This window comes from Mus caroli, chromosome 17, assembly GCF_900094665.2.
Source record: "Mus caroli chromosome 17, CAROLI_EIJ_v1.1, whole genome shotgun sequence".
NCBI classification, from domain to species: Eukaryota; Metazoa; Chordata; class Mammalia; order Rodentia; family Muridae; genus Mus; species Mus caroli.
The window spans coordinates 42,868,206-42,881,237 of record NC_034586.1 but is presented as its reverse complement, the minus strand read 5'-3'; the positions used below and the strand labels follow the sequence as shown (position 1 = coordinate 42,881,237).

The 13,032-nt window shown below is 51.6% G+C and overlaps 1 protein-coding gene across 3 annotated transcripts; it reads right to left on the bottom strand.

Moving 5' to 3' along the window:
* Positions 1-1,978: 1,978 nt before the first annotated feature.
* Positions 1,979-11,798, bottom strand: Gtpbp2 (GTP binding protein 2). Of its 3 annotated transcripts, none has more exons than XM_029471513.1 (12): positions 11,737-11,798; positions 8,114-8,140; positions 7,065-7,249; positions 6,603-6,711; positions 6,235-6,432; positions 5,790-5,964; positions 5,423-5,642; positions 4,973-5,108; positions 4,731-4,789; positions 3,981-4,152; positions 3,486-3,650; positions 1,979-3,197 (listed from the first exon to the last, which is right to left on the bottom strand). In XM_029471513.1, the coding sequence occupies exons 1-12, from the start codon at positions 11,776-11,778 to the stop codon at positions 3,021-3,023; spliced, it is 1,665 nt and encodes a 554-aa protein (XP_029327373.1). In that variant the 5' UTR covers positions 11,779-11,798; the 3' UTR covers positions 1,979-3,020. The 3 variants fall into 3 exon arrangements, with proteins under 3 accessions (XP_029327373.1, XP_021042113.1, XP_021042116.1); XM_021186454.1 differs by lacking the exon at positions 11,737-11,798 and adding an exon at positions 10,291-10,579; XM_021186457.2 differs by lacking the exon at positions 11,737-11,798 and adding an exon at positions 8,412-9,398.
* Between the last annotated feature and the right edge of the window lie 1,234 nt (positions 11,799-13,032).

Below are 13,032 nucleotides of genomic sequence, written 5' to 3'. Positions count from 1 at the left end.
GGAACTCACTTTGTAGACCAGGCTGGCCTTGAACTCAGAAATCCACCTGCCTCTGCCTCCCGAGTGCTGGGATTAAAGGCGTGTGCCACCACGCCCGGCCTTCACTTACCTCTCTTAATTGTAGGAGTTGTAAAGTAATCATGTTCTTAAGTGCTTTGGTACACGTTTGTAATCCCAACAGTTTAGAGGGTCTCGAAAGGGGAATCAGTCTGGAGTTGAAATCATCCTTGGTGAGACAACCTGGGCTACATGAGAGACACAGATTAGGATGTAACCCAGTGGGAGAGTACTTGCCTAGCGTGACTTTTACAAAGAGAAACGTAACAAGCCAGGATGTGACCGTGGTAATCCTAGAATTCTGGAGATGGTGGCAGGTGGATATGGAATTAAATTCCAGGCCAGCTTGGGTAATACAATGAGACCTTGAATCCAAAGGCAGAAGCACTGTAGCAGAAACTCAGGTGTCTTAGACTTAGACACCTTCGAGATAAGTTGGAGGAGTCAGGTGGAGGATGGCTTGTGGACCAGTAGAGGGCAGAGTTAACAGTATGCCTTGTTCATTGGGCAGAGCTGCCCTATTGTACAGTCTATGGGATTAGTGCTCTAAACAGTGCTGAGAAAGTAGCATTGTGCTACAAGATGACCTCGCTTTCCTCAGTGCTCAGAGCTCCTAATAAAAGTTTTACCCACAAGCTTCTTAATAATTAAGCCAGTGGTATTCTCAGGATGGGGTTTCTCTGTGTCCTCACGGTCCTGGAACTGGCTTTGTAGACCAGACTGGCCTTGAGTTCACAGAGATCTGCCTGCCTCTGCTTCAAGTGATGGGATTAAACGTGCACCTTTAGGGCTGGAGGATGGCTCAGTGGTTAAGAGCACTGACTGCTCTTCCACAGAGGTCCTGAGTTGAATTCCCAGCAACCATATGGTGGCTCACAACCGTCTGTAATGGGATCCAATGCCCTCTTCTGGTGTCTGAAGAGAGCAGTAGTGTACTCATATATATAAAATAAATCTTAAAAAACAAAAGGTGCACCTTTAATAAAAACTTTTTTTAAACCATACCAGATAGTGGTGGCACATACCTCTAATCCTAACTAAAGGAGAGGCTGAGGTGGGAGGACCACTGAGTTAAGGCTACATAGCCAAGAGCCTATGTCAAAGTACAAAAATAGGGTTTGGAAAGATAGCTCATTGGTTGGTACCTAAGATTCAGAAAGGCCTAGATCCGGCCTTAGTATGTATGGTATTAAAGCAGCCATGAGCCATGCTTGCCACCCCAGCATTTGAGAGGTACAAATGACCGGAGCTGAAGGTCATGGTCAGCTAGAGACGCCCACCTCAAAAAAGGCTCTGCAGGCCAAATGCTATGTAGACTTGGGCCACGTGTGTCATTTGTTTTGCTAGGACTAATACTCAGAGTCCTTACTTCTGCAGTAGACATTAGCATAGGCCCTGTTTAATGTGGGATAGTCGGAAAGCCTGGGACTAGAGCTCAGTCTGGTATCTGGCTAGCACATACAATGCCCTGGATTCCAAAATGTCTGATAGTCTGAACACAACTAGGAGGGACTGAGGACTAGCTAAAGTGGCCCTTGATACCTCAAGAATCTAGGCTATAAATGAGAAATGTGAGGGCTACGTGACCACCCACCTCTGGTACTCTGAAGAGAGAGTTCGCTCACTTGCCGCTGACAGGCACACAACGTGGTACGTACAATGGCTAGCTATTTGAGCCGAAAAGCCCTTTTTACTTTATACTCTGCTCAAAGAATGATGCAAAACAAATCACAACACACATGATATGGCTCCTATGATCCAACACTGAGCCTATGGGGGAGGGGACAAGAACAGCCAATGAGATGATAGATGACTCCTTTCCCGATTATTCAGAGGTCAATGGAAGGGTGTGACTTGCTTCTAATCCTGCCAGGAATCTAGCCTTGGAGGTTGAACCTGTGTCTTAAGAATAAGCACAGAGTGTCCAATAAAACATTTTTATTCTGTACAATATATGTGTGTATTTAAATATATATACATATATATATATATCTATTATGCAGAGAATCTTCCAACAAATCCCTGAGTTCATGGGAACCCAGGATGCTAACAAAGGGCAAGGTGGGCATCCACGCCTAGGACAGGAAACAGGACTTCCCCTCTCCTCCTGGGTCCCAGCAACAGAGGGAAGGGGTGATCACTACAAATTACTAAAACAAGAAAAAGTTTTACGTAAGAGCAGGATTGGGGATGAGGATCCCAGGAGGCACAAACTGGGTCAGGTCCTATGGCTACCACACAATCTGAGAAAGCACGGAAGCCAACATAACTGGAAGGAGAGAAACTGACATGCAGCTGGCCTTTGGTGTGCCAAGCCTGAGCAGCCCCACGCCTGAGCCAGCACCACAAATAGCACCAAGTGAGGCTTATAACAGGAGGGTCTGGGGAAGCGGCCCTTGAGAGAAGGAAATGAAGCAGGAATATGCATCGGGACTCAACCCAGGATAGGAGCACAGTCTGTCTTGGTCTCTGTGCCATTGCTTCAGTCCCTGGGTCCACCAGATGGCTAGAGCACTGTCTTTTATCCACAGTCAGGTAGAGCTAGGTAACTTACGTGGCCTTGAGAGGAGGTATAAAAAAAGAAGTGCTGACAAGGGCCACCCCAGTTGTTGACAATTCCTGAAGTGCAGAGATGACACTGGTGAGTCATGCCTGGTCCTGATAGTGGGCCAAGATGGCTATGTTCTGCTCCCTCCAGCAGACAAGACCATGCAGCTGCAGGGTTAATGACCCAACCAGGGGAGCACACAGCTGCTGAGCACTGCCCTGAACCATCTTCTCCCACAGGACTGCCCCTCCCTGGCCATACCAAACTTGACACCTCTCCAGGAACGTGGCCGGAAGCAAGCGGCAGCAGACACTCCTCTCCCTAGCCTATTAACACACAGAGCCGCCAACAGTGGGCAGCATGGCCGGAAGTCACCTCATGTATTGTAGGACAGCAGTAGAGCTGTTTGGATGACTCAGAAGCCCATGGTGGCCTGGGCCTCTCCTGCTGTGATGGCTTGTACATCCGTGACATGACCGATGCCCTTGGTCACACCCTCCCGGAACAGCAGTTTGGCGCCCACCTTCAGGTATTCTGGGTGTTTCAGGAAACGGAAACGTACCACTGCCTTCTCCCCTGTCCGCAGCTTGTCCTTCAGGAGAAAAGTGGTCACGGCCCAGGCAGGTGCCTCCCATCCCATCATTCTCTGCCAGCCTGGACTCTACCTGTGTGTGAGCCTCCCATCCCATCATTCTCTGCCAGCCTGGACTCAATCTGTGCAGGCCCCAGGTAGGCTGCTCCCCACCCTACAGGAAGGAGCCTTTGCTCCCGTTATGTGACCAGGGACTCTCAGCCAGGTCTGGTGTTAGGCTTCCCTCCTTGGATGGAGTCAGAATACAGACTTCCCTGAAGAAGTGGGACCCGGCTGGGTCCCTCTCACCTTTGCGTGGATCTTTTCCACCACTGCTGTTTGACGTACGTTGCCCACATGTACTGTCACCTGGAATCCCCGCCGAAAGGTGGTGGCATGGAACAGTAGGACTATCTCTGCCTCGAACACTGAGCAGATGGTGGGATTCATCTCAGGACTCACCATCACCATGCCCTGGGAAGGAGCAGTCCAAGGTTCACAAAGGCACACCTGCCATTAGACCCTTTCCAGCCACTCCAGACCCTTCAGCGTTCCTGAATCCCCTTCCCTCCTCCACACCTCCTAAGAAAGGCCTCCAAGAGGAGGGCACCGTGGGAATTTAAGGACCTGTGTTCTGAGCATCCTACGCTCTTTCAGTAGTCTATATAGCCAGGCCTACACTCCTAAGTTAGAGACTGTATTTCCTTGAATTTCTGCATCTTGTGAGACAGATAGATGCTTCTCACTCAGTAGACAGTCTTCTAGACACCTCGGTTCCCTCTCCAACCCATTTGTCCATCTCACCTTGCGAAGCAATGCACGGTCAAAGTCTCCAAGGGCTAGTGTAGCAGCCTGACCAGCTCGAAGAACACGACACGCAGAGCGGTTGCGCTGAATACTGCATACCCTCAGCTCCAAGAAACAGCCATCATCTGTCGGGCCTACCACCAGCTGGTCCCCCTCGCGGCAGATCCCACTGCAGCCCAGACAGCAGGTGGCAGTGTCAGTATAGCTCCCTCTGACTTCTTTGCCAAAGTCACTCAAAACACTCCTGCCCTTCTGGGCTTAAGTCCCTTGAATTAGGCAGGGCAAAGGAACCCTACATTCCAGCTAGGAAGTAGGGAGGTGACTGCCTTTTCCAGCCTAGCATTCGGATTCTGAGGGCCAGCAGTAATGGCTGGCAGAGGTATACCTGTGGCTTGGCTAACACCAGGTCCCTAAAGGGACAGTTTTACCCTTAGGGTTCACCCTATGGTTCATTAAGAGTCTCTTCATTTCCCTGCTTTGAGATGCTAGCTGAATGCAGTGTCTTCCTAGAGCCCATGACACATCTGTTCTAGGGGCCTTGGAGAGCCCCCTAAAGCAGCAGTACCCATCTCCCCTCTGTAAGCCAGGAGTCCTGGGCTTCCTCCGGCTCTGAGTGCGAAAGCTAATCTGCAAACAGGCACATCCTGTGGATTAGCACCGTCCAACCCCAGGGGCTCCTTCATGCAAGAGGTCTTCAGGAACAAGTGAGGGCTGGACAGAGTGGGAAGCGAGTGACGAGGCAGTCACCTGGACAGTGTTCCTCCAACCACAGTCCCCACCTCTGGGACTGTGTAGATTTCATCCACCTAGAGCCAAAGAAAACTGTCAGTGTCCTGCCACCAGCTTGGAGGCCCAAGCTTTGTAACTATGCTCAGGCTTTGTCAGAACTGGGCCAGCCCCCCCAACCCCCACCGGCCTCCATCCCACCCGCCCCCACTCCCCCCCCACAGCCCCTATCCCGCCCGCCTTCTGTTTGTTGGCCCAGCCACCTGGAACTCTGTCAACTGTTGCATGAGCTCCTCCTGCTCCTTGCTGTTGGTGAGCGGCGGCAGGATATTCAGGAAGACTTTAAGAAGGTCCAGGCTCTCTCCAGACACACTGGACAGTGTAAATATAGGGGTGACACTGTGGAGAGACAGATGCATGGATGAAAATACTCTTGACAGGAAGCAGTAGCCAGAGGCCCGCCCACCCACGAAAAAAATGAGCAGAGCCCCTTTCTGACTGTGAGCAAGCCAGGAATGTGGACGGCTAGTGTCTCGAAGGTTCCAGACATCAACAAAGCTCCAGGTTAGCTCCCTCCCACAATCCCACAATCTCTGGAAGAAGCCAGCGAACTGAATGACAATGACCTGGCCATGGAGGTGGAACACTATGCTCCTGGACCCCAGGCAGCCTTCCCTGTCCACCAAGGCTTTAAGGGAGAGAGGCAGGCTCACTTGGGTGACTGGGCAAACTGCTGGGCAGCAGTGACAGCATCATCCTCAGAGGTGACCAGCATGGGGACCTTGTGGCAGCCAGGCTGCTTGAGGACCCGCTCCAGCTGGCGTACTGTCCTCTCCACTGTGGTCTTAGCACACAGGTCCACTTTACTGACCACGATGAAGAAGGGCACTTTCAGGGCCAAGGCCAGCCCCAGGTGTTCCCGTGTGGTGCCGGCTGCCTCGGGGGAGGAGGCAGGTGGCAGGAGAGAGAATTTGGGAAAGGAAAAGGAAGGGTTGGTGCTGCTCCCAGCTCTGAGGGGGCTCAGGGCAGGAGAGAGTCAGCTCCTCCCGTTGCCCCGCCCCTCTGCTCAGTGTCTCCTACCGATTCCAGTGTTGGCACTGACGAGGAGCAGGGCACAGTCGGGGCAGTAGGAGGTGAGGCCAAAGATGGTGGTGTGCAGGTATTTATGGTGGCCCGCCAGGTCAATGAAGGTGATCATCTTGGAGCTGCTCTCACAGATCTCTTCTGCAGTCCGTGAGTCGCTGTAATTCACCACCTAGCCCGGGGCCAGGGCTCTCAGTGTCCCTGTGCACTCCCCACCCCTTCAGGAGTCACCAGGGTAAGTCCCTGTCTCATAACCTTTAGCCCATTTTCTATTTCACTCTGTGGATCTCGCTTGGTTTTTTTAGAGAGAGAGAGAGATGTTCACAATGCCCTCAGACTTCTCCACAGGTTACCACACCCTGCCCCCAGCCTATCCTTCGCCTCTCCCAGCCCATCCATCCTCAAGAGTCAGAGCCCACTGAGTCCCGTTGAGCCCATGCACCTCTCCCTTGCTGTTAAAGCCCAGGATCTCAAAGCTGATGCTGGAGGTTCGGCCAGACTGAATCTCATGCAGGTGGCGGAAAAGGTTGAGCCGGGCCCGGCCCCGCCCGTTGTCCAGCTCTCCTTGGGTCAGGACTCCAAGCAAGGTTGACTTCCCTGAGTCCACATTCCCTAGGACGGCCACACGGAGATCTAGGAACTGGGAAGCAATTGTCAGAGGTGAGGTCCCCACTATTTCACCTCTCACTGAAGGTTAAAGGTGCTGATGGGCCCTGAACCACACGCTCAGGACCCTGGGCCAATGAAAAGCCTAACACCACAGAGCCTTCACTGGGAGAGAGGAACCTTGAGGTGTTTTCAGGGGCTCACCTGTTGGTTGTCAGGGACCTTTCGTACTAGCACCTCAGTGATCTTCCGGGGCACGTCACTGTCATAATCCACCTCTCGCTCCCGAAGAACAGTGATGTCTGCCCCAACCCTGTCACAGAGAAGACACAGCTGCCATATTTCACATAAATGCGCCCTAATCCAGCCTAGCTCTGGACCACGGGGCTCCTGACAACTCAGTGCACGTCATACCACCTCGAAATCTACGCCCGCCATTCTGCTGCCTCCACCTCTTTTGAAACAAGCATCTTCGATCAAGGGGAGTGGGAAGCCCAGACACAGTGAGGAAATGAGAGCAACAAGGTGACTCATTTTGGCTCTTTGTCAAGGAATCAAGACAGAAGGAGCCCCCCCCGCCCCCACCCCCCAAGTTCCTCCGGACCTGGCTGGCTGGGTGTGCGTGGGTCCTCCCTAAAGTCGGGGCAGGGGGAGGAGGGCGCATACTTCTCTGCCATCCGGTGCAGGGTCTTGAGGGAAGCCCGCATCTCCTCTTCAGCCAGCCCCACCAGCAGCCCATTGTCCTCTACCCCAATCTGGTAGACAGCCTCACCGCGTCCTTCCTGGAGCCGCCACTTCATTTGTGTCACCAAGTGCTCAAAGCGGTACTGAGATGGGTTCACCAGCTTCAGCTAAGGACAGATGTGGTGTCATGAGGCAAAGAAATCACGGCTGTCTCCCCCAAACCTCAAGTGTGACCCCTCCCTGTCCTGCTGTAATAGCCAGCAACTCGGTCCACTTAAAACCCCGGGGGACGGAGAGGTGGCTCCACCATTTGTTAAGAATCCATAGTGCTCTCTCAGAGGACCCAAGGCTGGTTCCCAGCACTTAGGTCAGACAGCTGACAACCTCCTTAAATGTCAGCTTCAGGGAAATCTGACACCCTACTCTGGCCTCTGAGGGTACCTGTACTCAGAAGCACATACTTAAAAATTAAAACTAGCTGGGCGTGGTGGCGCACGCCTTTAATCCCAGCACTCGGGAGGCAGAGGCCGGTGGATTTCTGAGGTCGAGGCCAGCCTGGTCTACAAAGTGAGTGCCAGGACAGCCAGGGCTACACAGAGAAACCCTGTCTTGAAAAACCAAAAAAAAAAAAAAAAAAATTAAAACTTTTCACCTGGCGGGGGGGTGGGGTGGTGGTGGAGGGGCACGTGCCTTTAATCCCAGCACTTGGGAGGCAGAGGCAGGAGGATTTCTGAGTTTGAAGCCAGCCGGGTCCAAGGAGTGAGTTTCAAGACAGCCAAGACTACCGAGAAAGCCTGTCTCAAAAACCCAGAAGAAAAAAAAAATTAAAAATCTTAAAAATATATCAAACAAACAAATCCTTCCCCTGACCACTCTAGCAGTGATTCTTTCCTTACACAGTGACCTCGGAGAGCTCGCCATGATACCATGCAGCATGAAGCCACATCATCAAGTTGGAGAGCTATCAGAGAGATCACCTCCCACTGACAAGGGCAACTCCATTCCCTTCTCCTCCCCAACGCAAGACTCACTTTATATTCGATGTTTCCATCTTCAGCCTGAAAAGAAACAGGAAGCAGTTACCATATCCTGTCCAGACCCCCATCCCTACTTCCCCTCAATTCCCAATGACCTCAGGCACAGAAAGCAGGAAGAAAGCCCAACTGGCACCTGCCAGTGCTGGCATCCGCCAAGAAGAAGTGGAAGACAGATGCTAAGCTCCCGTGTGTGGCCTCTGAGGAAAGGCCTGGAAGGACACAGCAAACCACCCGTTTATCTAAGATCAGGGTCCCAAGTCTTCAGCACTGATCTTCCTAGATACAAGCTCACCTCTCTGCCCCCACCCGCCACAGCCTCCAACGGCTGCTCGGGCTGGGGTATTTGGTTTTGGTTTCTTTTTCTGTGTTCAGGATATTGAAGCCTTTCTTTTGACATCCATCTGGTAGACACTACTTCCTTCTGGCCCCTCCCTCTCAGCTGATGCCATCAAGTGTAAGAGGCTACAGGCTCTGGAACGGAGCCAAAGTATGAACTCAGCACTGGTCACTACAAACGCCCCTGAGATAAGAGGCCCAGGTAAGAGAAGAACAGAAGTCCCAAGTTGGGACTTACCCAAACAAACCAGGAAACCTTAGGGGCAGACTCCATAAAGTGAACTCACTGTGGCTTTTTACGCCCTTTTCATGCCTCAGTGAGGTGAAACCAGGAAGCCATCACATAACCTCTTTGAACAACAGCCACCATTAGGGCTGTGTGCCACACACACCTGCCCTGCGCCACCCTCCACCCTCCACCCCCTGGACAAAAGGTTATGTATGAGCTTGACTTATACGGTCTGCCTGCCTGCGTTTCTGCGCTCCTCCTCTCTGGCCATTTTATTTTTCCGTTTCCCTCTTGGTCATCATGCTGTCTTTAAGTCCTTAGAGGTATCTTTATCCATACTGTCAACCACACCATGGAATGCGTAGGAGCTCTTTTCCCATCCACAAAGACACCTTTCTACTCTTTCTGCTGAAGGTGAATAATTAGGATAGCTGACTATAAAGATGGTAGAAAGATCATCTTGGCCAATGGTTCTCAAAGACCATTGTGGTGCTAAGACCACAACATTAGCTTGTAAGAAATGCCAAACGATCAGGCCCATCTCTCACCTACGGAATCAGAGTTCTCGGAGCAGGAGCAGCAACCTGTATCACTCTGGTGCATACTTAAAGTCATAATCACCCATTGAAGCTCTTCCCACCTTGGGTTCTCCCATCTTTGTTTTTCAAAACAAGGTTTCTCTGTGGAGCCACGGCTATCCTGTAACTTGCTCTGTAGACCAGGCTGGCCTTGAACTCAGAGATCCCCCTGCCTCTGACTCCCAAGTGATGGGATTTTTTTTTTTTTTACATTATTTTTATTTTATGTGCATTGGTGTTCTGCCTGCATGTATGTGTGTGAGGGCATCAGATTTCCTGGAACTGGAGTTGCAGACCGTTGTGAGCAGCTATGTGGGTGCTGGGAATTGGAACTGGGGGTCCTTTGGAAGAACAGACAGTGCTCTTAATCGCTGAGCCATCTCTCCAGAGTGATGGGATTTAAAGGCGAGCCCACTAGCTCCCGACTGGGTTCTCCTATTTTAAGAGGAAGGAAAATAGTCTTCTCTGCCTTGAGGACTCCCAGAGCGGGTTCATGCGGACTCTTCTCTGTGTCCACAGCCCCACAGGACAAGGAAAGGGCAGAGGGCTACGTCTAACTGTTCTCTGGTTTAATGTGTGTGGGTACTGAAGAATAGGGAAGGAACACATTGCTCTTGTCCCGGCTACTCCCCTTCTCCCTGTGGATTAAGTTTAGAAAAGCGTTGGTTACTCTGCCTGTCCTCTTTTCCCAGTACAGTGTTCCTTCCCCACTCCCAGAGTAAGTAGGGGTTCAGACATCCTCTGCTCTTCTCAAGAGGAAAGGATCCCCGGTTCCCACTAATCCAAAGGTTATGGAGGTGAAAGGGGCAGTCCCTTCCCGAGGTCCTGACACTGAAAAGGATCGTCCAGTCTTGACGATCCCGCTTTGTAGGGGTCTTGGAACAGGAGGAGGGGTTCTCTTCCCCGGTCCTTCCTCCCTTGGGTCTTGACACCGGAAAGGGGGATTCATTTTCTCTCTCCCGCCTCCTTGGAGTCTCGGGGACCGGAAGAGTAGTTCCCCATGGCTCCGCCACTTTTCAGGTGCTCACCTCTGGGGGCAGGTACGGAGGGTTGTTGGCTTTACCTCCTCTGTTCCTTCCGTTCTTCTTCTTCCCCTTTGGGCCCCCGCAACTGCTGCTACCGCCGGCCCCCCGAGCTTTGAGGTTTCCACCCATGGCCGGGCCTCCTCCGGGCCGGCAGCAGCCGCCGAACAGCTCCGATACCCGCGAGTCCATCCGCCGCTGCCACCAGCCCCCCGCCCGACCCCTCCCCCCCGCCACTGCTGCCGCCCCTACTGCCACCGCCGCGTCGGGCCAGCCGGAGGAGAGCGGGGTATGGCCCACTGTAGGCCACGCCCCTGCCTTCCCTGTCCTAGTCGCGTCAGAAAAAGCCGCAGGGCATCAAGGGATACTGAGTCCGCAGCTATGAGATTTAGTGCTAAAGAATGAGAGTTCGAACTACAATTCCCAAGAGGCATCGCTATGCGAGAGCCACAGGTGGCTTCGGGGGCGAGGGCTGCAAGCGCGCCTTGAGCGCAAAGACTAAGGGGAGTTGTAGTCGGCACCCAATTTCCCGTACTGCCAGCGGCTTCTCTTCTAGGGGCAGTAGGAAGGCTTTGTGGCCTGAGATTAGGGACAGTAACCGGAGGTGAAGGGAATTCTTATATCAGAATTGAACTGGATTTGACCTCTCGGCGCTGATCCCAGACAACAAGTTAAAAATCGGGGAGGTTGGATCTGACAGCCTGCTGGCTCCACCTCTGCCTCAGTTTCTTTCCCGACGGCTGGAGTGCTGTCGAGTGAGTCAGGGCAAAAGCTAGGGCGGAGGCAGATGGTAGTTATAGTATAATTAGAGCTGTTATTGTGACGATGATTATGCCACCCTTGCAATATAGTCACTGCTTTATTACTTGGGTGGCACAATCCGGGGGTTGGTTTTAGCAGCCCCAGGCACCGCAGTGGCCAGACACGTGTCCAGGACCCATAAAGCAGCCAGCTGCCTAAGGTTTGGACGATGCCTACTGCAAGTATCTCTCCTCCCCTTTGTTTTGAAGTTTAGCCAATCCCGGAAAACAGAATTTGGTTTAAAACTTGTCCGGAGGAGGGGCCTGGCCCCTCCTTGGGGCGGAGCTGGGGTTCCAGTTACGTTAACCACCAGGGGGCGGGGAAAGTAGCCAGGAATAGAAATTGTCCTAGAACGCCAGGGAATTGCTGATTTGTCTTTCTAGCCAAGCTGTCTCTCCTGTCCTTCAGACCTCTCAGAGCGACATAAACCAGTATACAGGCTACCAAAGGCTCAGAATGGAGAAGCAGAATTGCTGGGCACAGAGTCAGGACGCCAGGGTTCAAATTCCAGCTCCGTGGCTATCTCATGACTCACAGTATGTCCATTCCCCTCTCTTCACAAACAACCAGGTGTTCACACATAGCCAAGAAATAAAACAGCCTTTGCCTCCAGAGTTTGAAAGTTCTCCGCGGTACGGTAGGAGCACTTACCTCTGGTGTACTCTGCAGGAGTTCAGACCTGGTTGAGTCCATAACTTCTGCACAGTTCCACTTTGAAGTAGACGAGCCTATTGAACATGCAGTCGCTGTACACATTGGATAGTTTCCACACCAGCTATATAGCAAAAGAACCCAAACTTGAAAAGCCTTGCAGATCAGCCATTTACCTGGGTCTTCAGTAAAGGAAAGTAGGTGTCTTTTCTGTATGCTATCCTGTATGCTTAAGACCAGGATTGCCAGGAAAAAAAGTTTTTAGAGATGGAGACTAAAGAATTCAGTGAGACATCTCAAAGGATGGGAATAGAAAGGAAGAGACATCCCCACCCCACCGACACGTTATCACCACAAACAGGCCGGGTTCTCTCACCAGCCAGAAACCACTGCACTCAACTGATAACTATTTTTTAAATATCCACGGATCTTCCAGCAGTCACCCTTTACCACACAATTCCATCCCAGCCAATTCTCCTGAATGGATACCTTCCTTTAAGAAGGGGTGGGGCATGATATAACCCATTCTTGAACAGCCTGGCCTACCTACAGAGAGAAGTGAGGGCTGGCAGAGGAGAGAGGCCACAGGATGCCTGCCGGGAGACCAGGGTCCTGAGGAGTGGAGGTGGTGTAAGTGGCCAGTTTCCTAGACAGGTTGTTTACGAGGTGGCTGCCTATAGGATGTATATAGTGTGTGCTTATATACACATCACATGCGAATATTTTTCCTGGCTTGTAGTGAGTCACTTGCTTTTACATCTAGTACCTTTGTATGAATATGCATTTTGTGATGTCACCTTCATGTACTCTGACTTAGAGCAACCTTCTCCTCTGCTTTCTTGCTTGCCTGTCACCCTTAAGCCAACCTCATATATATATATATATATATATATATATATATATGTGTATATATATATAATTTTTTTAGGAGATTTTGAAAAGTTTTACCCTTGGAGCTAGAGAGATGGCTCAGTGGTTAAGAGCTCTTGCTGCTCTTCCAGAGGATCAGAGTTCAGGTCCCAGCACCATGTTGGGTGATTTATCACTCCTTGTAGTTCCAGCTCCAGGGAAACCGGCACCCTCTTCTGCCCCCTGAGAACACCACACTTTGGCACACAATTCCAATTACAAATATACACGTAGTTTAAATATGTGTGTGTGTGTGTATATATAAAATGTTTAATCAGCCGGGTGTGGTGGCGCATGCCTTTAATCCCAGCACTTGGGAGGCAGAGGCAGGTGGATTTCTGAGTTCGAGGCCATCCTGGTCTACAAAGTGAGTTCCAGGACAGCCAG

Coding starts and splice junctions, on each gene's coding strand:
- Gtpbp2 (XM_021186454.1), bottom strand. CDS start 10,476: ATGGACTCGCGGGTATCGGAGCTGTTCGGCGGCTGCTGCCGGCCCGGA. Junction 5,965..6,234: donor GCTTTAACAGCAAGGGAGAG/GTGCATGGGCTC, acceptor GCCCCGGGCTAG/GTGGTGAATTACAGCGACTC. Junction 3,651..3,980: donor ACCGTGCATTGCTTCGCAAG/GTGAGATGGACA, acceptor GCTCCTTCCCAG/GGCATGGTGATGGTGAGTCC.